This window comes from Phyllobates terribilis, unplaced genomic scaffold (genome assembly GCF_046119375.1).
Source record: "Phyllobates terribilis strain yellow unplaced genomic scaffold, ASM4611937v1 Scaffold_3__8_contigs__length_932513732, whole genome shotgun sequence".
Taxonomy (NCBI): Eukaryota; Metazoa; Chordata; class Amphibia; order Anura; family Dendrobatidae; genus Phyllobates; species Phyllobates terribilis.
Window position 1 is genome coordinate 264393724 of NW_027362763.1, and position 23102 is coordinate 264416825.

General features: G+C 43.3%; 1 protein-coding gene across 3 annotated transcripts in view; it reads right to left on the reverse strand.

Moving 5' to 3' along the window:
* Positions 1 to 23102, reverse strand: part of VEPH1 (ventricular zone expressed PH domain containing 1) — a 688962-nt gene that overhangs the window by 327877 nt on the left and 337983 nt on the right. For all 3 annotated transcript variants that reach the window (XM_073674780.1, XM_073674781.1, XM_073674782.1), the window contains exon 8: positions 4674 to 4880. In XM_073674780.1, the coding sequence (XP_073530881.1) occupies positions 4674 to 4880 (207 nt within the window). The remainder of the gene's footprint in view (positions 1 to 4673; positions 4881 to 23102) is intronic.

Consider the following 23102-nt stretch of genomic DNA (forward strand, 5'->3'; position numbering starts at 1 on the left):
GACGCCAGTGGATTACATCAGAGCTACGGGTATTTTAATAATTGGTGAATGAGGGAGTGTTTCTTGTTTTCATTTATTTATCGTATTTCTAGGACTATAAGACAATTTTTTTCCACCTAATTTGGGAGGAAAATGGGGGTGCATCTTATAGTCCAAATGTAGTTTACTGGGGGGAGGGCGGTGGCTGAAGAGCGGGGTCACAGGAGGCAGGGTTTGTTGCTTCAGGAAGCTGGAGGAAGCAGCAGGATTGAGGTGATACTGGGGGCCCGGGCTGGGAGGAGGGGCTGTCCCGGCCGTACAAGGCTGCGGGCCCTGAGCTTCAACAAGATGTCGGCAGTGAGGCAGGAGCAGAGTCCCCGCACTGCCCATAGATTTCACAGCTGTGGGCTTCAGGAAAATGGCTACCTCTGGTGGCATATGTTAAGATTTAGATCTCGGCTCAATGGCTCAGTGGCCATTTTACTGAAGTCCACTGCCGGGAAATGTATGGGCAGAGCAGGGGCTCAGCTCCTGCCTCACTGCCGACATCTTGATAAAACCCAGGGCCCACAGCCTCGCATCGCTGGGTAAAGGGCAAAAGGGCCAAAAGGGAAGGGCAAAATAACAGCACCTGTCTGTCTTATCTGGGCTGGTTATCAAAAATAGGGAGGGCTTCACATCATTTTTCTAAATTATTTATTTATTAGGTTAATACAAGTATGCAAGGCACTAATTAATCTCACAAATATATCTCTATCCCATATCTATCTTCTATTGATCTCATATCTTTCTATACTTTAAAAAACTGCATGCATCAAAACGCATGTGTTTTTGCTGCATACAAAAACACATTACAAAACGCAAGTGAGCTACGATGTGAAATTCATGTGGAAATTCACCTGCATCAAAACCTGAACAAACACTGATCGTGTGCACATACCCTTAATATTGAGCAGAACTAAGAATGCTGACACCCCCTATATACAGTATGAGTCCCCACACCCTCTATATACAGTATTATAACATACACAGCACCCCTATATACAGTATGAGCCTCCACTATACAGTATGAGCTCTCATACGGCCCCAATATATACACTATGAGCCCACACACAGACCCTAAATTCATGTATATATGTAGTATGAGCCCCCACATAGCCCACCTATATACTGTATGAACTCCACACATAGACTCCCTATATACAGTATGAGCCCTCACATAGCCTCCCCATATACAGTATGAGCCCCCACATAGCAACCCTATATAAAGTATAAACCATCACATAACCCTATAAACAGACACACATCACACACAAAAAAAATTGTAACACACCACTTTGTGAGGTAGACAGTCACAGTGAAATAACAGGTTTTTGATAAATTTTCTATTGTACTTTTAAAATACAATTATTTCCCTCTAAACAAAAACGGTTGCACAAGAAATGCAAACAATTTAGTACAGTCGCTTGATTGTGGCAAGCATATTTCTCTGCCAATGCGTCCAGATTTCTTTGCTTTGAAAAAAAAATGTTGGCTTACTGCTTTCTAGTGCATGAAGAATTTTAAAAAATGTCAGCCATTTCCACTATATCCTTAATCAATCATACTAACATTGCTGTTGACACCTCTCCTGTTTCTCTTGCCAAATCAGAAATTATTTGACTTTAATACAACTAAAGAAATCTATCCTATATACAGTACAGACCAAAAGTTTGGACACACCTTCTCATTTAAAGATTTTTCTGTATTTTCATGAATTTGAAAATTGTACATTCACACTGAAGGCATCAAAACTATGAATTAACACATGTGGAATTATATGCTTAACAAAAAAGTGTGAACCAACTGAAAATATGTCTTATATTCTAGGTTCTTCAAAGTAGCCACCTTTTGCTTTGATGACTGCTTTGCACACTCTTGGCATTCTCTTGATGAGCTTCAAGAGGTAGTCACCGGAAATGGTCTTCCAACAATCTTGAAGGAGTTCCCAGCGATGCTTAGCACTTGTTGGCCCTTTTGCCTTCACTCTGCAGTCCAGCTCACCCCAAACCATCTCGATTGGGTTCAGGTCTGGTAACTGTGGCGGCCATGTCATCTAGCATAGCACCCCATCACTCTCCTTCTTGGTCAAATAGCCCTTACACAGCCTAGTGGTATGTTTGAGGTCATTGTCCTGTTGAAAAATAAATGATGGTCCAACTAAACGCAAACTGGATGGAATAGCATGCCGCTGTAAGATGCTGTGGTAGCCATGCTGGTTCAGTATGCCTTCAATTTTGAATAAATCCCCAACAGTGTCACCAGCAAAGCACACCCACACCATCACACCTCCTCCTCCATGCTTCACAGTGGGAACCAGGCATGTAGAGTCCACCCGTTCACCTTTTCTGCGTTGCACAAAGACACGGTGGTTGGAACCAAAGATCTCAAATTTGGACTCATCAGACCAAAGCACAGATTTCCACTGGTCTAATGTCCATTCATTGTGTTCTTTAGCCCAAACAAGTCTCTTCTGCTTGTTGCCTGTCCTTAGCAGTGGTTTCCTAGCAGCTATTTTACCATGAAGGCCTGCTGCACAAAGTCTCCTCTTAACAGTTGTTGTAGACATGTGTCTGCTGCTAGAACTCTGTGTGGCATTGACCTGGTCTCTAATCTGAGCTGCTGTTAACCTGCGATTTCTGAGGCTGGTGACTCGGATAAACTTATCCTCAGAAGCAGAGGTGACTCTTGGTCTTCCTTTCCTGGGGCGGTCCTCATGTGAGACAGTTTCTGTGTAGCGCTTGATGGTTTTTGCAACTGCACTTGGGGACACATTCAAAGTTTTCCCAATTTTTTGGACTGACTGACCTTCATTTCTTAAAGTAATGATGGCCACTCGTTTTTCTTTACTTATCTGCTTTTTTATTGACATAATACAAATTCTAACACTCTATTCAGTAGGACTATCAGCTGTGTATCTACCTGACTTCTGCACAACACACCTGATGGTCCCAACCCCATTTATAAGGCAAGAAATTCCACTTATTAAACCTGACAGGTCACACCTGTGAAGTGACAACCATTTCCGGTGACTACCTCTTGAAGCTCATCAAGAGAATGCCAAGAGTGTGCAAAGCAGTCATCAAAGCAAAAGGTGGCTACTTTGAAGAACCTAGAATATAAGACATATTTTCAGTTGTTTCACACTTTTTTGTTAAGTATATAATTCCACATGTGTTAATTCATAGTTTTGATGCCTTCAGTGTGAATGTACAATTTTCAAAGTCATGAAAATACAGAAAAATCTTTAAATGAGAAGGTGTGTCCAAACTTTTGGTCTGTACTGTATTTGACTGTGATTTTGAAAGTCAAATGTACATACTGCAGAAATCATCCACTTCAGTATGGAACCTATTTTTCAGTTTCAGAAATGACTGCAATTACATTGCTGCATGTGCATAAAACTGTAGCAAAATAAAACTCTGTATTTATAAGGTCTTTATTAACAAATTATCATTGCTTTAAACATCTATAATAACTGTGATTACATTGGAAAATCTTTTTACCGTTCAGATTATTTCCCGATTCATTTAGATGCAATCACATTGCCCATTTATAAATAGTGGTCATCAATTAAAAAACATAATATTTTAGTCCTGCAAAAGATGGATTTTGCTTCTAGTTGCTAATCTATCCTGGTATGACCTAATGGGACAAATTACTCCAACAGTTTACCTCATTGTAAGGAACTCCTCTTAGGCAATGTTGATACATTGCTTCTTTTCTGCTTTTTTATGCAAATTCAAAGCTGCTTTTTAGAGAACCATTAAAAGCTATGAAATTTCATAAATCTCATGAAGACACTTGTTTTTTTCCTCCTGACTAAATTGTAAAACTGCTGCGTTTTTGAAAACTGCAGCATGTCAATTCTTTCAGCATTTTTGCAGTGTTTTTTCACCAATAGAAAGCAATGAGCAAGTGCAAAGAAAAGCAACAAAAATGTAGCAAAAAACTTCTTTTGGTGAAAAAATGCAAGTACAGCAGGATGTGAAACCCATTTATTTTTGTAATTTTCTCAAGTTTAAACTATAATGTCTTGGTATGCTCGCGTGTTTAATTAAATTAGTGATGTGCGTTAAAGTAAACAATTCCTGACCAACTCAATGCCCTGCCAGTCTCTTAGGTAAACAATGCTCAACCAATTCAACTCCCCCTTGCAGCTTTCACATTTACAATTGTGTATTTTTTCATGAACTCATATGACCTTTTTTGTTTGGAATCACTATTTTTCAGACATAAAAAACTTTTTCCACTAAATAATTTGACCAAAATGCACATTTTTCCAATTTTTTTTTATGGTTTTACATATGTCTTGCATTGATGGCCTAACATCTAGTAATTTTCATACTTTCATGGTGGAAGCAAAGCTGAAATTTGGGATCCTGGAGAATGCAGCAAAAAAAGTAGCAAAAACGCAGCAAGAAAAGCAGCAAAAAAAGCCAGCAAAACCTGCATTTTGTCTGCAGTTTTTTTACTGCCAAGAAAAAAAGGAGCAAGACAGCAACATGTGAACATAGCCATACTGTTGGTTATTTCCTTCAGCATGGTTGTTTAAACAATTGAACTGATTATGTGATTAGGTCAACCTGTGGCAGATAATGCCTAACACACACACAAACAAGAAATACTAATTGTAAGATCTAAGAGATGCTTACCCACTAACTGAATTGTTCTTTTTGTCATCAGCAGTAATTTTGGAGTCATCCTTATAAAAAATGGTTGAGCTGAGTGATGAGTCGTTCTGGTTACCCTCATTTTCAATATTTATTTCCATCTTTTGTTCCCCTTTGCCAGCATGAACAGAGCTCTGATGTGTACCAAGGACAAATTGGGAGGGCTTGCTTGAAATGTTATTTTCTTTCCTGCACAAAAGTAGAGAAGAATGCATAATTCACCTGCTTTGTAGGTAGAAGTGGGCCCCCTTATCTTTTGGGCCACTCTGCAACTCCACAGATTGCACCAATGATATATCCGCCTCTGTGCAAATTATGAAAAGATGGAAACATTTCCAAAACATCTCAATTATATTCAGTATTGCATATGAGCACAACAAGCTGAAATACCGGTACTTATACACCTTGGCTGCTATCACTAAGGTTATTAATGGTTGTCTGAGGCATATTCTGCCACACCGAATGCACATGGGCACGCAAATAATCAAGATCTTCTGCTGGCAGCTCCTTTTTTAATTGCCGACCAATGATGTTCCAGATGTGCTCAGTGGGAGTCTCTCGAGGTTGCTCATAGTAGCATGAGCAACATGTGACCTGTTGTTGTCAAGTTGAAAAATAGCTCTTTGAATTCTTTGGGGAAATGGACATACCACTTGTTCTACCACCAAATGGATGTAAACCTGAGCTGTTAGTGTACCTGGAATGAAGATGATTAAAGGGGTCTGACATGTGGTTTACAGATATTAGATCAAAACAATGTCCCCATATCATATATGGCACTTCTGCTAATGAATGGGCAAGCTGAAGATATGGATGAACTCTTTATGTATCAAATGACCAAGTTCTCCAAAAAATATGACGTAGTGGTCATGGGAGATTTCAACTATCCAGACATTTGTTGGGAATCTCTCTCAAGTAAAACTAACAGGTCAAGCAAATTCTTATCCTCTGTTGCTGACAACTTTATCTTCCAAAAGGTAGGGGAGAAAACAAGGGGATCTGCTACTTTGGATCTAATCCTTATAAACAGGGAGGAAATGGTTGAGGAGGTAAAGGTGGCTGGGACCCTAGGAGGCAGCGATCATGCTATTATAGAATTTTGGATAACTAGAGGAGGAAGACATGTGAAGACTCAAACTTCAAGGTTAGATTTTAGAAAGGCAGATTTTAAGAGACTCAGAAAGAGAATATGAGGGATCCAATGGCTGGATGTCCTTAAGGACAAAAATGTCCAGGAAGGATGGGAAATTTTTAAAAATGAGATTCTCAAAGCACAATCGTTAACAATCCCGAAAAGTAGGAAGAATGGGAAGCATTTAAGGAAACCAGGATGGATGAACACAGAACTTAAACACATGCTAAAAAGAAAGAAAGAAATGTTTATTAAATGGAAAGAGGGAGGCATATCTAAAGAAGATTATAATGCAGTCTGCAGATCCTGTAGGGCACGTATCAGGTTAGCTAAAGCTGACAATGAATTAAGGCTTGCAAGAGATGTCAAAAGCAATAAAAAAGGATTTTGGGGGTATGTCAAAAGTAAAAGAAAAGTCAAAGATGCTATAGGATTTTTACAGGATGAAAATGGAGAAATGGTAAGAGAAGATGTTGAGAAGGCCGAACTTTTTAATTCCTATTTTGCATCTGTTTTCTCTCAGAAAGAAAATGTAACATCAACTGATCTTCACTGTCCTTTTAAAGGAATAGAGGAATCCAAGTTATCTGTAAACAGAAAGATTGTGAGGGAATATTTAGCTAACATAAATGAGTTCAAGTCTCCAGGTCCAGATGAATTACACCCCAGAGTACTGAAGGAGATCGTAGAAGAAATTTTAGAACCACTCTCCATAATCTTTGAAAATTCTTGGAGAACAGGAGAAGTCCCAGAAGACTGGAGAAGAGCAAATGTTGTTCCTATCTTCAAAAAGGGGAAGAAGGTGGACCCAGGGAACTATAGGCCGGTGAGTCTGACTTCTATACCAGGAAAGATCTTTGAACAAATTATTAAACAACATGTATGTAAGTACATGGATAAGAATGAAGTGATTAACCAGAGTCAGCATGGGTTTGTAACTAACAAGTCATGTCAGACTAACTTAATTTCCTTCTATGACAGAATCACTGACTGGGTGGATCAGGGAAATGCTGTAGATATAGTATATCTTGACTTCAGTAAAGCATTTGACAAAGTATCTCACACCATCCTTATTGAAAAAATGACCAAGTATGCAATGGACCAGGCAACTGTTAGGTGGATTCATAACTGGCTTAGTGATCGGACTCAAAGGGTGGTTGTAAATGGCTTCACATCCAGCTGGATGAATGTCTCAAGTGGGGTACCACAGGGCTCCGTCCTGGGACCTGTATTGTTCAACATCTTTATCAATGATTTAGATGAAGGAATTGAGGGTAAACTGATTAAATTTGCTGATGACACAAAGCTAGGAGGGATAGCTAATACTAGAGAAGAGAGAGAGAGGATTCAAAAAGACCTAAATAAACTGGAGCAGTGGGCAGCAACCAACAGAATGGTTTTTAACAGGGAAAAATGCAAAGTACTACATCTGGGCAATAAAAATGAAAAAAGCATATACAGAATGGGAGGAATAGAGCTAAGCAACAGTACATGTGAAAAAGACTTAGGTATACTAATAGATCATAGACTGAACATGAGTCAACAGTGTGATGCAGCAGCAAAAAAGGCAAATACAATTCTGGGATGTATTAACAGAAGCATACAGTCTAGGTCACGTGAAGTCATTATCGGTCTTTACTCCTCTTTGGTCAGACCTCATCTGGAATACTGTGTACAGTTTTGGGCACCACATTTTAAAAAAGACATAGACAAACTGGAGCAAGTTCAGAGAAGAGCGACCAGAATCGTGACTGGTCTGCAAACCATGTCCTATGAGGAACGGTTGCAGGATTTGGGAATGTTTAGCTTGCAAAAAAGAAGACTGAGAGGAGACTTAATAGCTGTCTACAAATATGTCAAGGGCTGTCACATTGTAGAAGGATCATCTTTATTCTCATTTGCACAAGGAAAGACTAGAAGCAATGGGATGAAACTAAATGGGAGGAGACACAGATTAGATATTAGAAAAAACTTTTTGACAGTTAGGGTGATTAATGAGTGGAACAGGCTGCCACGAGAGGTGGTGAGTTCCCCTTCAATGGACGTCTTCAAACAGAGGCTGGACAGACATCTGTCTGAGATGATCTAGTGAATCCTGCTTTGAGCAGGGGGTTGGACCAGATGACCCAGGAGGTCCCTTCCAACTCTACCATTCTATGATTCTATGATTCTATGATTCTATGAATTCCTAAACGTTTCTTAAGAATATATATGTTCCTGAGAAAAAAGAAGCTTCCCATAAATAGTATTATTAAATAATCTTTATTATCATTTCTCTAAAATAATGCAAAACAATGCAAAAACAATGAAAAAAACAAAGAAAGTGCCGACGATGGCAAGAGTGCCAACACCCCAACATTATGCCTCATGAAAAATTATGCAAAAACGAATTAAATATCAAACAACAAAACTTTTTACAGCTCTGTAAATCACATTCCTAAATGTTTCTCAGGAATATATATGTTCCTGAGAAAAAAGAAGCTTCCCATAAATAGTATCGTTAAACAATCTTTATTATCATTTCTCAAAAATAATACAAAAAATGCAAAAACAATGAAAAAACAAAAAAAAAAAACAGTAAAAAAAGCAGTAATGCCTCAAGAGGGCCTCATGGCAGTGCATATAATTAAATCCAGATATTCCGGATCTCCAAAATAAAAATTCTCTATATAGGCCAGAATACAGTTATTCATATAATATATAATGATATAATAACAGGCAAGGAAATTAGGGGTTAAGTTGCAACTACCTTTGGCTCAAGTAGCTTCTCCCCAGTGTTCAGCTTACACACTAAACTGAACATGTCCACCACATTTTCTCCCACATGCCCTTAAATACACAATATTCCATTACTCAGGATTACATAGTGTTAAAAGCATATACACTGCATTCAACTAGTAAAACAACAACATCTTAAACATTATAAATAACATATCAGCACTATCTCCTTCTGAAATACAAAAAGAGCATACAATCTTTATACTGATCAAGAAAACAACCAAGCTATACAAAATAAACTAAAGATATACTTTGTGTCTGCAACTCTGCTTCACCTGGCATTATAAAAACCTTTCACCCTGCACTCAGGTTTAGCCACAAGGAGGTAAGGTGGCATACGTGGTTCGTGGACCCACTGTGCCACAGGACTGGGTTTGCCTGGGGGAGGAGTAGCTCACTGGCTACCTGGTGTTCACTGGAGCTCCTAAAGGTAGAGTCAGGCTTGAGCTGCAAGTAGCCACCAGGTACCACTCCCAGGTAGTCCCCGGTACTGCAGCTGCCGATCCCAAAGGGTCGGTTTTGCTGGATATGGAGTCTAGAGAGTCGGAGTCACTGGCGAGCAGGATTCGGAGATTGACAGACAGACCGGATAACTTGGATCTCGGAGATAGGTTCTTGTTCAGACACGCAATTTACTGGGAAAAGGTTCAGGTACTGTCAACGTAGTTTCAGGGTTTGGATACCGCCAAAGCAGCCACAGGATCACGTACACACTATACTAGACCAATGGGACGACACAGGATAAAGAAAAAACTATAACAGACTAAGGACAGGGGACCTGGCAACATACAGTTGCACACATTAACACCACTAACAAACTACAGGGGTTGCTCAGGCACCTCCCTTTTGGGGAGAGTGCCTTATATACAAGATGCCTCCCACCTATTGGTTGAGCAGGCGAGCACGCGAGCACTAGGCACACCACCGGAAGACAGTGCGGCGTGCACAGAGGGAGAAGGAGGAGCGTGAGGATGCTGCTGTGGCTGGGGCGGTGAGTGTGTCGGCATCCCCGCATTGAGAAAGCAGAGGAACCATGCAGGGGCAATGGCAATGGCCATTACAGTATTGTTGGGTGTCTGAGGAATGATGTATCAGTTTAACAATATCGTATGAAGATAAGTACAAAGATGACAGTGACAAGTGTAGCGTTATTGCTGGTACGCTTGCATGGTGTCCCCTTCCCCCTCCATGCTGGAACGCCAGCTCACTCACTGTCCCGATCTTTGGTGCTATCCCCGGCATGCTCCTGCCTTCTGCTGTGCACTCCGCACTGTGTCGGGGAGGCGCGCGCTTCCCTGTTCATAAAAGAGCAGCATGTGCACATGGTAAATGACCCCAACTAACAGCTCGGTGGCATTTATTATGCATTCGTCTGCAAGGTGTCTCAAAGCCAATAGCTGGGAGGCATCTTGTATAATAGGCACCCTCACCAATAGGGAAGTGCCTGAGCAACCTCTATAGTTATGGTAAGGTGGTTTAGTGTGTGCAACTGTATATTGCCAGGTCCCAAGTCCCTAGTCTGTTAAAGTTATTTCCGTATCCTGTGTCGTGTTAGTCCTGTATCATTAGTCCCTGTTTCCTGTGACCGCTTTGGTGGTATCCTGAAACCGCGTCTGCGGAATCTGAACCCCGGGGCCGCATCGTCGGTACCAGAACTGTTACCCAAGACCTGTGGGTCTGAACCTGTCCCAGTGGCCGTCCTGTCTGCACAGTCCGAACCTGTCCCAGTGGCCATCCTATCTGCACAGTCTGAACTTGTCCCAGGTGGCCATCGTGCCCTGTCTAGGAATCTGTATCTATGTCTCTGACCCCCGGGTCAGCTGATACTGCCGGACACTGCCCTAGAGTGGTACCTGGCAGCTACCTGCCGCACAAGCCTGACCTCATCACTAGAGCTCCAGCAAACACCAACGTAGCTGCTTAGTCACACCCCTCCAGGATAACTCCGATTTGTGTGTGCGCCACCTACAGGCGTAACAACAAGGGTCTTCAGTAGTGTTGAGCGAGCATGCTCGACACTGCTCGTTACTCGCCCGAGCATCATGCTACTCGGGATGTTAGGCAAGCACCGAGCATTTCCGGGTTACTCGGGCGGGAGCTCGGGTCTCCGCCCTGCATGTTTGGCGCTCTTTACAGCGCCAATGAACATGCAGGGATTGCCAGCCAGTCACTGTAATGCTGCAGCCATGTTGTTTGTGGGCATTACAGTGATTGGCTGGCCGCACAGCGTCACCTCGAGTATTTAAAACCAGGCGCCGCCATCTTGTGCACAGTCGCTCCGGATCAGACAGTGTAGGGTCACTGCTGCTGAGTTATGGAGAGATATATAGTGCGAAATAGGTAGTGTAGGGTCTCTAAAGCCTGCCAAATCAAACAAACAGTCCTTCTCAGGACTAATATCCATCCCAGATATCAGGCAGGCAGGCAGGCTGTATAGGAGACATAGTGGTTATACCAGCAAATGCTGCATTACAGTCCTGTGTGCTCCTGTTGGTCAAATTGCTAGACTTATCACCCCGGTCTCAGGGGCCAGGAAAATTTTTTTTTTTTTCATCTAAATCCTGTATTTTTTTTTTCCTCATTCAGACTGTCCAAATACACGTCTTATTAACCTTTTGGTATTCCCCCCCCCCCCCAAAAAAAATTGAGTGTGTCTGTGACTGTTCGGACACCAATATATCTGTTTAAAAGAGTCTGGTGTACGCCAGAAAAATAGAACTGTGGTTTTGCAGTTCCACAGGTGAAATCTCTGTATTATCCTGTTTTTGGCATTTTTTGCCGTAAAAAAAACTGTAATAGTGTCTCCCTGACTGGTCAGACACCAATATATCTGTTTAAAGGAGTCTGGTGTATGCCACATAACTATAACTGTGGTTTTGCAGTTCCACGGGTCAAATCTCTGTATTATCCTGCTTTTGGCATTTTTTGCCGTAAAAAAAAACAGTAATAGTGTCTCCCTGACTGTTCAGACACTAATATATCTGTTTAAAAGAGTCTGGTGTAGGCCAGAAAAATATAACTGTGGTTTTGCAGTTCCACGGGTCAAATCTCTGTATTATCCTGCTTTTTGCATTTTTTGCCATAAAAAAAACTGTAATAGTGTCTCCCTGACTGTTCAGACACCAATATATCTGTTTAAAAGAGTCTGGTGTAGGCCAGAAAAATATAACTGTGGTTTTGCAGTTCCACGGGTCAAATCTCTTTATTATCCTGTTTTTTGCACTTTTTGCCGTAAAAAAACTGTAATAGTGTCTCCCTGACTGGTCAGACATCAATATATCTGTTTAAAAGAGTCTGGTGTACGCCACATAACTATATCTGAGATTTTGCAGTTCCACGGGTCAAATCTCTGTATTATCCTGTGTTTGGCATTTTTTGCCGTAAAAAAAAACTGTAATAGTGTCTCCCTGACTGGTCAGACACCAATATATCTGTTTAAAAGATTCTGGTGTACGACACATAACTATAACTGTGGTTTTGCAGTTCCACGGGTCAAATCTCTGTATTATCCTGCTTTTTGCATTTTTTGCCGTAAAAAAAAAACAGTAATAGTGTCTCCCTGACTGTTCAGACGCTAATATATCTATTTAAAAGAGTCTGGTGTAGGCCAGAAAAATATAACTGTGGTTTTGCAGTTCCACGGGTCAAATCTCTGTATTATCCTGCTTTTTGCATTTTTTGCCATAAAAAAACTGTAATAGTGTCTCCCTGACTGTTCAGACACCAATATATCTGTTTAAAAGAGTCTGGTGTAGGCCAGAAAAATAGAACTGTGGTTTTGCAGTTCCACAGGTGAAATCTCTGTATTATCCTGTTTTTGGCATTTTTAGCCGGAAAAAAAACTGTAATAGTGTCTCCCTGACTGGTCAGACACCAATATATCTGTTTAAAGGAGTCTGGTGTATGCCACATAACTATAACTGTGGTTTTGCAGTTCCACGGGTCAAATCTCTGTATTATCCTGCTTTTGGCATTTTTTGCCGTAAAAAAAAAACAGTAATAGTGTCTCCCTGACTGTTCAGACACTAATATATCTGTTTAAAAGAGTCTGGTGTAGGCCAGAAAAATATAACTGTGGTTTTGCAGTTCCACGGGTCAAATCTCTGTATTATCCTGCTTTTTGCATTTTTTGCCATAAAAAAACTGTAATAGTTTCTCCCTGACTGTTCAGACACTAATATATCTGTTTAAAAGAGTCTGGTGTAGGCCAGAAAAATATAACTGTGGTTTTGCAGTTCCACGGGTCAAATCTCTGTATTATCCTGTTTTTTGCATTTTTTGCCGCAAAAAAACTGTAATAGTGTCTCCCTGACTGGTCAGACATCAATATATCTGTTTAAAAGAGTCTGGTGTACGCCACATAACTATATCTGTGATTTTGCAGTTCCACGGGTCAAATCTCTGTATTATACTGCTTTTGGCATTTTTTGCCGTAAAAAAAACCAGTAATAGTTTCTCCCTGAATGGTCAGACACCAATATATCTGTTTAAAAGAGTCTGGTGTAGGTCAGAAAAATATAACTGTGGTTTTGCAGTTCCACGGGTCAAATCTCTGTATTATCCTGTTTTTGGCATTTTTTGCCGTAAAAAAAAACTGTAATAGTGTCTCCCTGACTGGTCAGACACCAATATATCTGTTTAAAAGATTCTGGTGTACGCCACATAACTATAACTGTGGTTTTGCAGTTCCACGGGTCAAATCTCTGTATTATCCTGCTTTTTGCATTTTTTGCCATAAAAAAAACAGTAGTAGAGTCTCCCTGACTGGTCAGACACCAATATATCTGTTTTAAAGAGTCTGGTGTAGGCCAGGAAAATATAACTGGTTTTGCAGTTCCACGGGTCAAATCTCTGTATTATCCTGCTTTTGGCATTTTTTGGCGTAAAAAAAAACAGTAATAGTGTCTCCCTGACTGGTCAGACACCAATATATCTATTTAAAAAAGTCTGGTATACGCCAGTAAATTAGAACTGTGGTTTTGCAGTTCCACGGTTCAAATCTCTGTATTATCCAGCTTTTGGTATTTTGTCCGTAAAGAAAAACAGTAATAGTGTCTCCCTGATTTTTCAGACACAAATATATCTGTTTGAAAGATTCTGGTGTACGCCACATAACTATAACTGTGGTTTTGCAGTTCCACGGTTCAAATTTCTGTATTATCCACTTTTGGGCCTTTTTTACATAAAAAAAACTGTTTGAGTGTGTCGCTCACTGTTCAGCCCCAAATATATCTATTTAAAAAAGTCTGGTATATGCCAGTAAATTAGAACTGTGGTTTTGCAGTTCCATGGTTCAAATCTCTGTATTATCCAGCTTTTAGTATTTTTTCCGTAAAGAAAAACAGTAATAGTGTCTCCCTGATTGTTCAGACACAAATATATCTGTTTGAAAGATTCTGGTGTACGCCACATAACTATAACTGTGGTTTTGCAGTTCCATGGGTCAAATTTCTGTATTATCCTGCTTTTGGCATTTTTTGCCGTAAAAAAAAACAGTAATAGTGTCTCCCTGACTGGTCAGACACCAATATATCTGTTTAAAAGATTCTGTTGTAGGCCAGAGAAATTATACTGTGGTTTTCCTCTTCCATGGTTCTAATCTCCTTTTTATTACCCTTTTCCCATTGATAATGCGAGTGTAAGCTATTTTACTTCATTTACAATGGGCAAGACGCATGGCAAGGGACGTGGAACTGGACGTTCTGGTGATGGTGCATGTAGAGAACGGGGCCGTGGCCAAGGTGAAAATGTGCCACAACCAACAGCCACATCTTCTTGCTCCCACTTCTTGACCGAATTACTAGGGAAGCACACTATAACACCAGTATTGCGAACTGATCAGTGTGAACAGGTTATTAATTGGATAGCAGATAATGCTTCCAGTTACCTGGGTACCACCACCTCCGGTCTGTCTTCCACATGGTCAAGTTTTAGTAGCCGTGAGTCTCGACAGCATACTCCTCCTCACCCTGATGCTCCTTCCTCCCACCATCCCGAGTGTCGTCAGACAGCAACTGATCCCACACTTGGACACTCTGAAGAGCTGTTCACTGGTCCATTTCCATATTTGTGCCCCTCGCCTGCTCCGCTTGAAGTGGTGGAAGAAGAGATCCCATGTAGCGAAGCCCAAATATTTGAACAGCCACAGCCAGAGGAAGTCGACGCTGGCAATTTGTCACAAGAGGTGGACACAATTGCCATGAAGTGATGCGGAGGATCGTGGTGCGCAAGTGGAAGAGGAGGAGGTGGTGGATGATCTAGTAACTGACCCAACGTGGCAGGAGGATATGCAGAGCGAGGCCAGCAGCACACAGGGGGAGGGAGGCAGAGTACCCCAACAGGCAGGAAGAAGCAGTGTTGTGGCCGCACACAGAAGGTGGGCAACAGTTCCCTGTAACACCAACACGAGGGACGTTGCCAGTACAACCGGTAGGTCTTCCAGAGTCTGGAATTTTTTTAAAGACTCTGCTGATAACCCCAAAACGGCCATTTGTACCACCTGCCATGCCAGCATCAGCAGGGGTGACAAAACTACCAGCCTGACCACCACCAGCATGATCAGGCACATGGCAGAAAAGCACCCGACTTTGGGGGCGAACCCCAGGGTCCATGAACAGTGTCAGCACTGCTTCTTCCACTGTTGTGCGTGTAATAGAACCCCCTGTTGTGTGTGCAAGGCAATCCCCTGTCCATACTGCATGCAAAGATGCCCCTTCCTCTCAGTCTTCACTTGTTATGGCAGTTTCTCAAGAAACAGCATCAACATCCACGTCCACGTCCCACCGCAGCGTTCAATTGTCCATATCCCAGAGCTTTGAACGAAAGCGCAAATTCGCAGCCAAAGACCCACAGGCCACAGTCCTAAATTCGCACATTTCACGACTGCTTGCGTTGGAAATGCTGCCTTTTAGGCTGGTGGAGACGGAATCCTTCCGCAACTTTATGGCGGTGGCCGTCCCTCGGTACTTGGTCCCCAGCCGATACTATTTTGCCCGGTGTGCCATCCCCGCACTACACAAGCATGTGTCCCAAAACATCTGCCGTGCCCTCAACAACGCAGTTACTGGGAGAGTTCACCTGACAAAGGACACGTGGACAAGTGCTTGTGGCCAGGGACGGTACATCTCCCTGACGGCACACTGGGTAAACATAGTGGAAGCCGGGACCCAGTCGGACCTTGGGACGGAACACATCCTCCCCACACCGAGGATTGTGGGCCCTATGCCAGTCAGAGTTGCCCCCACAGTGTACAGCTCCTGCGCATCATCCTCCTCCTCCTCCTCATGTTCAGCCTCCATCTCAGATATCACCACATCAGTTACAAGCTGGAAGCACTGCAGTACTGCCTCAGCCAAGCGGCAACAGGCTGTGCTGAAACTCATAAGCTTAGGTGATAAACCTCACACTGCTTGTGAGTTGTGGACAGCTGTGAAGGAGCAGGCAGATCTGTGGCTGAGACCACTGAACCTACATCCAGGCATGGTCGTGTGTGACAATGGCCGTAACCTGGTGGCGGCTCTGAGGCGAGGCGAGATCACACACGTACCATGCCTGGCTCATGTGCTTAACCTCATGATTCAGCGGTTTCTTAAATCGTACCCTGAGTTGCCAGATCTGCTCGTCAAAGTACGCCGCCTGTCAACTCATTTTCGCAAGTCGGCTACAGATTCCGCTGCCCTTGCTGTGTTGCAGCAGCGTTTGCAGCTTCCGGCACACCGACTGGTGTGTGATGTCCCCACACGTTGGAACTCTAGCCTCCACATGTTGCAAAGGATTTGTGAGCAGAAGAGAGCAGTTGCAACAAGGCCGTCGATATTCAGGTCAGACTCCACACATAAGACCTCAGGAGTGGACCTGGATGTCTGACATATGTACCATCCTGACAAACTTTGAGGAGTCCACCAAGATGGTGATGACGCCATCATTAGTGTCAGCATCACACTTGTCTGTCTTTTGCAACGCTCTCTGCAGAGAATTAAAGAGGAGGCATTGCAGCCAGAGTATGATGAGATGGATCAAGAACCCGTAATGGGCGATTACACACAGCCCAGGCTCATCTCATCCCAACGTGAATTGGGGGACAATGAGGGAGAGGAGGAGGAGGAGGAGGAGGAAGAACAGGAGCTGGTATCATACACTGTAGAAGGTAGTACCTGTACAACTGTCATACAGTCGGTTCAGCGTGGGTGGCCTGAGGACAGGGGGAGGAGGAAGAGGAGGAGGAGAGCATGGTCAGTCGTCATCTTGGTGAGGACACGGAAATCTTGCCCGTTACCAGTTTGGCACGCATGGCTGACTTTATGTTACGCTGCCTTAACTGTGACCCTCACGTTGCCAAAATGTTGGGTGACAGTCATTACTGGTTGGTGACACTTTTAAACCCCTACTACAAGGAGAACTTTCACTCTCTTATTCCTGAGGTGGAGAGGTCTACAAAAATGGGGCAGTACCAGAAGGCCCTTGCTGCAGAACTGTTAAAAAAATTCCCATCTGAACACGCAAGCGGCAGAGGTCACAATTCGTTGACCAACCAAGGCGCACAGGCGAGAGAGACGCAACTTCAATCCAGCAGAGGCAGGGGAACACTGTCAACATTATGGGACAGTTTTCTGAGACCCCCCCAGCTTACAGGTCCTGAGGCGCGGGGTACTCTCACAAGGAGTGGAAAGTTTCAAAAGATGGTGAGGGAGTACCTTGCCGACCACATCAGCGTCCTCCGTGATTCCTCTGTGCCTTTTAATTATTGGGTATCCAAGCTGGACACTTGGAATGAACTCGCTCTGTACGCCTTGGAGTTCCTGGTCTGCCCTGCCGCTAGCATGTTATCGGAGCGTGTTTTTAATGCCGCTGGGGGAATTATAACTGATAAGCGCACTCGCCTGTCAACTGACAATGCTGACAAGCTGACCCTTATCAAAATGAACAAAGGCTGGATTGGGCCAGACTTCTCATCACCACCAAATGACAGCAGAGTAACATAAAGTCAAATCCACTGTGTTATTTCGGGAGGTGTATTCCCATGTACCGCTTCACACCCACACATGGATATACGCTTCCTAAATTTGGCTTTTTTTTCCTCTTCTCCTTATCCTCAGCCTCCACCACCACTATACCACCAGGGTGACCGTGGTCCGTCTTGCCACCATTGCAAGGTCCTCCGTCCTAATTTTTGGCAGCTTTTGCTTGGAAGGCATAGGCAAAGAATATGGGAGACCCACTCCCCAATAATGGGAATAATGTTTTTAATATGCTGTACTGCATGGCTCTTGTAAGGGGCATTAAATCTGTCTTGTTAAACCACTCTGACCTCCACGTCTCTTCCAATGGGCATTTAAACCGTCTTGTTAAGCTACTGCGACCTCCACGTCTCTTCCAAGGGGTATTTAAACCATCTTGTTAAGCTACTGCAACCTCCACGTCTCTTCCATGGGGCATTAAAACAGTCTTGTTAAGCTAATGCGACCTCCACCACTTTTCCAAGGGGTATTAAAACAGTCTTGTTAAGCTACTGCGCCCTCCACCACTTTTCCAAGGGGCATTAAAGCTGTCTTGTTAAGCTACTGCGACCTTCACCACTTTTCCAAGGGGCATTAAAGCTGTCTAGTTAAGCTACTGTGACCTCCACATCTCTTCCAAGGGGCATTAAAATGGTCTTGCTAAGCTACTGAGACCTCCACCGCTCTTCCAAGTGGCATTAAAACCGTTTGTTAAACCACTCTGACCTCCACGTCTCTTCCAAAGGGCATTAAAACCGTCTTGTTAAGCTAAAGCGACCTCCACCACTTTTCCAGGGGGCATTAAAACCGTCTTACTAAGCTAATGTAACCTCCACCACTCTTCCAAGAGGCATTTAAACCGTCTTGTTAAGCTACTGCAACCTCCACGTCTCTTCCAAGGGGCATTGAAACCGACTTTTTAAGCTACTGCGACCTCCACTACTTCTCCAAGGGGCATTAAAACCATCTTGTTAAGCTATTGCGACCTCCACCACTCTTCCAAGGGGCATTTAAACCATATTGTTAAGCTACTGCAACCTCCAAGTCTCTTCCGGGGGCATTAAAACCGTCTTGATAAGCTAATGCGACCTCCACCACTTTTCCAAGGGGCATTAAAACCGTCTTGTTAAGCTATTGCGACCTTCAAGTCTTTTCCAAACGGCATTTAAACCATCTTGTTAAGCTACTGCAACCTCCACATCTCTTCCAAAGGGCATTAAAACCATCTTCTTAAGCTAATGCAACCTCCACCACTTATCCAAGGGGCATTTAAACTGTCTTGTGAAGCTACTGCGACCTCCACATCTCTTCCAAGGGGCATTTAAACCATCTTGTTAAGCTACTGCAACCTCCACGTCTCTTCTAAGGGGCAATAAAACCGTCTTGTTAAGCTAATGCGACCTCCACCACTTTTCCAAGGGGCATTAAAACAGTCTTGCTAAGCTACTGCGACCACCACGTCTCTTCAAACGGGCATTTAAATTGTCTTGTTAAGCTACTGCAACCTCCACGTCTCTTCCAAGGGGCATTAAAAGCGTCTTGTTAAGCTAATGCAACCTCCACGTCTCTTCCAAGGGGCATTATAACCATTTTGTTAAGCTACTGCAACCTCCACGTCTTTTCCAAGGGGCATTAAAACTGTCTTGTTAAGCTAATGCGAGCTCCACCACTTTTCCCAGGGGCATTGATATTGTCTTTTCATTCCACTGCAACCTCCACATCTCTTCCAAGAGGCATTAAAAGTGTCTTGTTAATCTAATGCGACCTCCACCACTTTTCCAAGGGGCATTAAAACCGTCTTGTTAAGCTACTGCGACCTCCACGTCTCTTCCAAGGGGCATTAAAATAGTCTTGTTAAGCTAATGCGACCTCCACCACTTTTCCAAGGGGCATTAAAACCATTTTGTTAAGCTACTGCGACTTCCACGTCTCTTCCAAGGGGCATTTAAACCGTCTTGTTAAGCTACTGCAACCTCCACGTCTCTTCAAAGGGGCATTAAAACTGTGTTGTTAAGCTAATGCGACCTCCACCACTTTTTCGAGGGGCATTGATATTGTCTTTTTATTCCACTGCAACCTCCATGTCTCTTCCAAGGGGCATTAAAAGCGTCTTGTTAAGGTAATGCGACCTCCACCACTTTTCCAAGGGGCATTAAAACAATCTTGTTAAGCTACTGCGACCTCCACGTCTCTTCCAAGGGGCATTTAAATCATCTTGTTAAGCTACTGCAACCTCCAAGTCTCTTCCAAGGGGCATTAAAACCGTCTTGTTAAGCTTCTGCAACCTCCACGTCTTTTCCAAGGGGCATTAAAACAGTCTTGTTAAGCTAATGCGAGCTCCACCACTTTTCCCAGGGGCATTGATATTGTCTTTTTATTCCACTGCAACCTCCACGTCTCTTCCAAGTGGCATTAAAAGCATCTTGTTAAGCTAATGCGACCTCCACCACTTTTCCAATGGGCATTAAAACTGCCTTGTTAAGCTACTGCAACCTCCACGTCTCTTCCAAAGGGCATTAAAACCATCTTGTTAAGCTAATGCGACCTCCACCACTTTTCCAAGGGACATTAAAACCATTTTGTTAAGCTACTGCGACCTCCACTTCTCTTCCAAGGGGCATTTAAACCGTCTTGTTAAGCTAGTGCAACCTCCAGGTCTCTTCCAAGGGGGCATTAAAACCGTTTTGTTAAGCTAATGCGACCTCCACCACTTTTCCAAGGGGTATTGATATTGTCTTTTTAATCCACTGCAACCTCCATGTCTCTTCCAAGGTGCATTAAAAGCGTCTTGTTAAGCCAATGCGACCTCCACCACTTTTCCAAGAGGCATTAAAACCGTCTTGTTAAGCTATTGCGACCTCCACATCTCTTCCAAGGGGCATTAAAACAATCTTGTTAAGCTACTGCAACCTCCACATCTCTTCCAAGGGGCATTAAAACCGTCTTGTTAAGCTAATGCGAGCTCCACCACTTTTCCAAGGGGCATTTAAACCGTCTTGTTAAGCTACTGCGACCTCCACATCTCTTCCAAGGGGCATTTAAACCACCTTGTTAAGCTACTGCAACCTCCACGTCTCTTTCAAGGGGCATTAAAATCATCTTGTTAAGCTAATGCGACCTCCACCACTTTTCCCAAGGGCATTGATATTGTCTTTTTATTCCACTGCAACCTCCATGTCTCTTCCAAGGGGCATTAAAAGCGTATTGTTAAGCTAATACGACCTCCACCACTTTTCCAAGGGGCATTAAAACCATCTTGTTAAGCTACTGCGACCTCCACATCTCTTCCAAGGGGCATTTAAACTGTCTTGTTAAGCTAATGCAACCTCCACATCTCTTCCAAGGGGCATTAAAACCGTCTTGTTAAGCTAATGCGAGCTCCACCACTTTTCCAAGGGGCATTTAAACCATCTTGTTAAGCTACTGAAACCTCCACGTCTCTTCCAAGGGGCATTAAAAGCGTCCTGTTAAGCTAATGCGACCTCCACCACTTTTCCAAGGGGCATTAAAACCATTTTGTTAAGCTACTGCGACCTCCACGTCTCTTCCAAGGGGCATTTAAACCGTCTCGTTAAGCCACTGCAACCTCCACATCTCTTCCAAGTGGCATTAAAACCGTCTGGTTAAGCTAATGCGACCTCCACCACTTTTCCAAGGGGCATTAAAACCATTTTGTTAAGTTACTGCGACCTCCACGTCTCTTCCAAGGGGCATTTAAACCGTCTTGTTAAGCTACTGCAACCTCCATGTCTCTTCCAAGGGGCATTAAAACCGTGTTGTTACGCTAATGCGACCTCCACCACTTTTCCCAGGGGCATTGATATTGTCTTTTTATTCCACTGCAACCTCCATGTCTCTTCCAAGGGGCATTAAAAGCGTCTTGTTAAGCTAATACGACCTCCACCACTTTTCCAAGGGGCATTAAAACCTTCTTGTTAAGCTACTGCGACCTCCACATCTCTTCCAAGGGGCATTTAAACTGTCTTGTTAAGCTAATGCAACCTCCACGTCTCTTCCAAGGGGCATTAAAACCGTCTTGTTAAGCTAATGCGATCTCCACCACTTTTCCAAGGGGCATTAAAACCGTCTTGTAAAGCTAATGCAACCTCCACCACTTTTCCAAGGGGCATTAAAGCTGTCTTGTTAAGCTACTGTGACCTCCACCACTTTTCCCAGGGGCATTAAAGCTGTCTTGTTAAGCTACTGGTATCTCGACCGCTCTTCCAAGGGGCATTAAAACTGTCTTGTTAAGCTAATGCGACCTCCACCACTTTTCCCTGGGGCATTGATATTGTCTTTTTATTCCACTGCGACCTCCACGTTACTTCCAAGGGGCATTAAAAGCGCCTTGTTGAGCTAATGCGACCTCCACCACTTTTCCCTGGGGCATTGATATTGTCTTTTTATTCCACTGCAACCTCCACGTATCTTCCAAGGGGCATTAAAACAGTCTTGTTAAGCTACTGTGACCTCCACCACTCTTCCAAGGGGCATTAAAACCGTCTTGTCAAGCTACTGCGACCTCCACATCTCTTCCAAGGGGCATTAAAACCATCTTGTTAAGTTAATGCGACCTTTACCACTTTTCCAAGGGGCATTAAAACCATCTTGTTAAGCTAATGCGACCTCCACCACTTTTCTAAGGGACATTAAAACAGTCTTGTTAAGCTACTGCGCCCTCCACCACTTTTCCAAGGGGCATTAAAGCTGTCTTATTAAGCTACTGTGACCTCCACCACTCTTCCAAGGGGCATTAAAATGGTCATGCTAAGCTACTGAGACCTCCACCGCTCTTCCAAGTGGCATTAAAACCGTTTGTTAAACCACTCTGACCTCCACGTCTCTTCCAAGGGGCATTAAAACCATCTTGTTAAGCTACTGCGACCTCCACCACTTTTCCAAGGGGCATTAAAACTGTCTTATTAAGCTACTGTAACCTCCACGTCTCTTCCAAGGGGCATTAAAACCCTCTTTTTAAGCTACTGCGACCTCCACCACTTCTCCAAGGTGCATTAAAACCGTCTTGTTAAGCTATTGCGACCTCCACAACTCTTCCAAGGGGCATTTAAACCATCTTGTTAAGCTACTGCAACCTCCAAGTCTCTTCCAGGGGGCATTAAAACAGTCTTGTTAAGCTAATGCGACCTTCACCACTTTTCCAAGGGGCATTAAAACCGTCTTGTTAAGCTATTGCGACCTCCAAGTCTCTTCCAAGGGGCATTTAAACCATCTTTTTAAGCTACAACAACCTGCACATCTCTTCCAAGGGGCATTAAGACCGTCTTGTTATGCTAATGCGACCTCCACCACTTTTCCAAGGGGCATTAAAACCGTCTTGTTAAGCTATTGCGACCTCCAAGTCTCTTCCAAGGGGCATTTAAACCGTCTTTTTAAGCTACAACAACCTGCACATCTCTTCCAAGGGGCATTAAGACCGTCTTGTTAAGCTAATGCGACCTCCACCACTTTTCCAAGGGGCATTAAAACCGTCTTGTTAAGCTATTG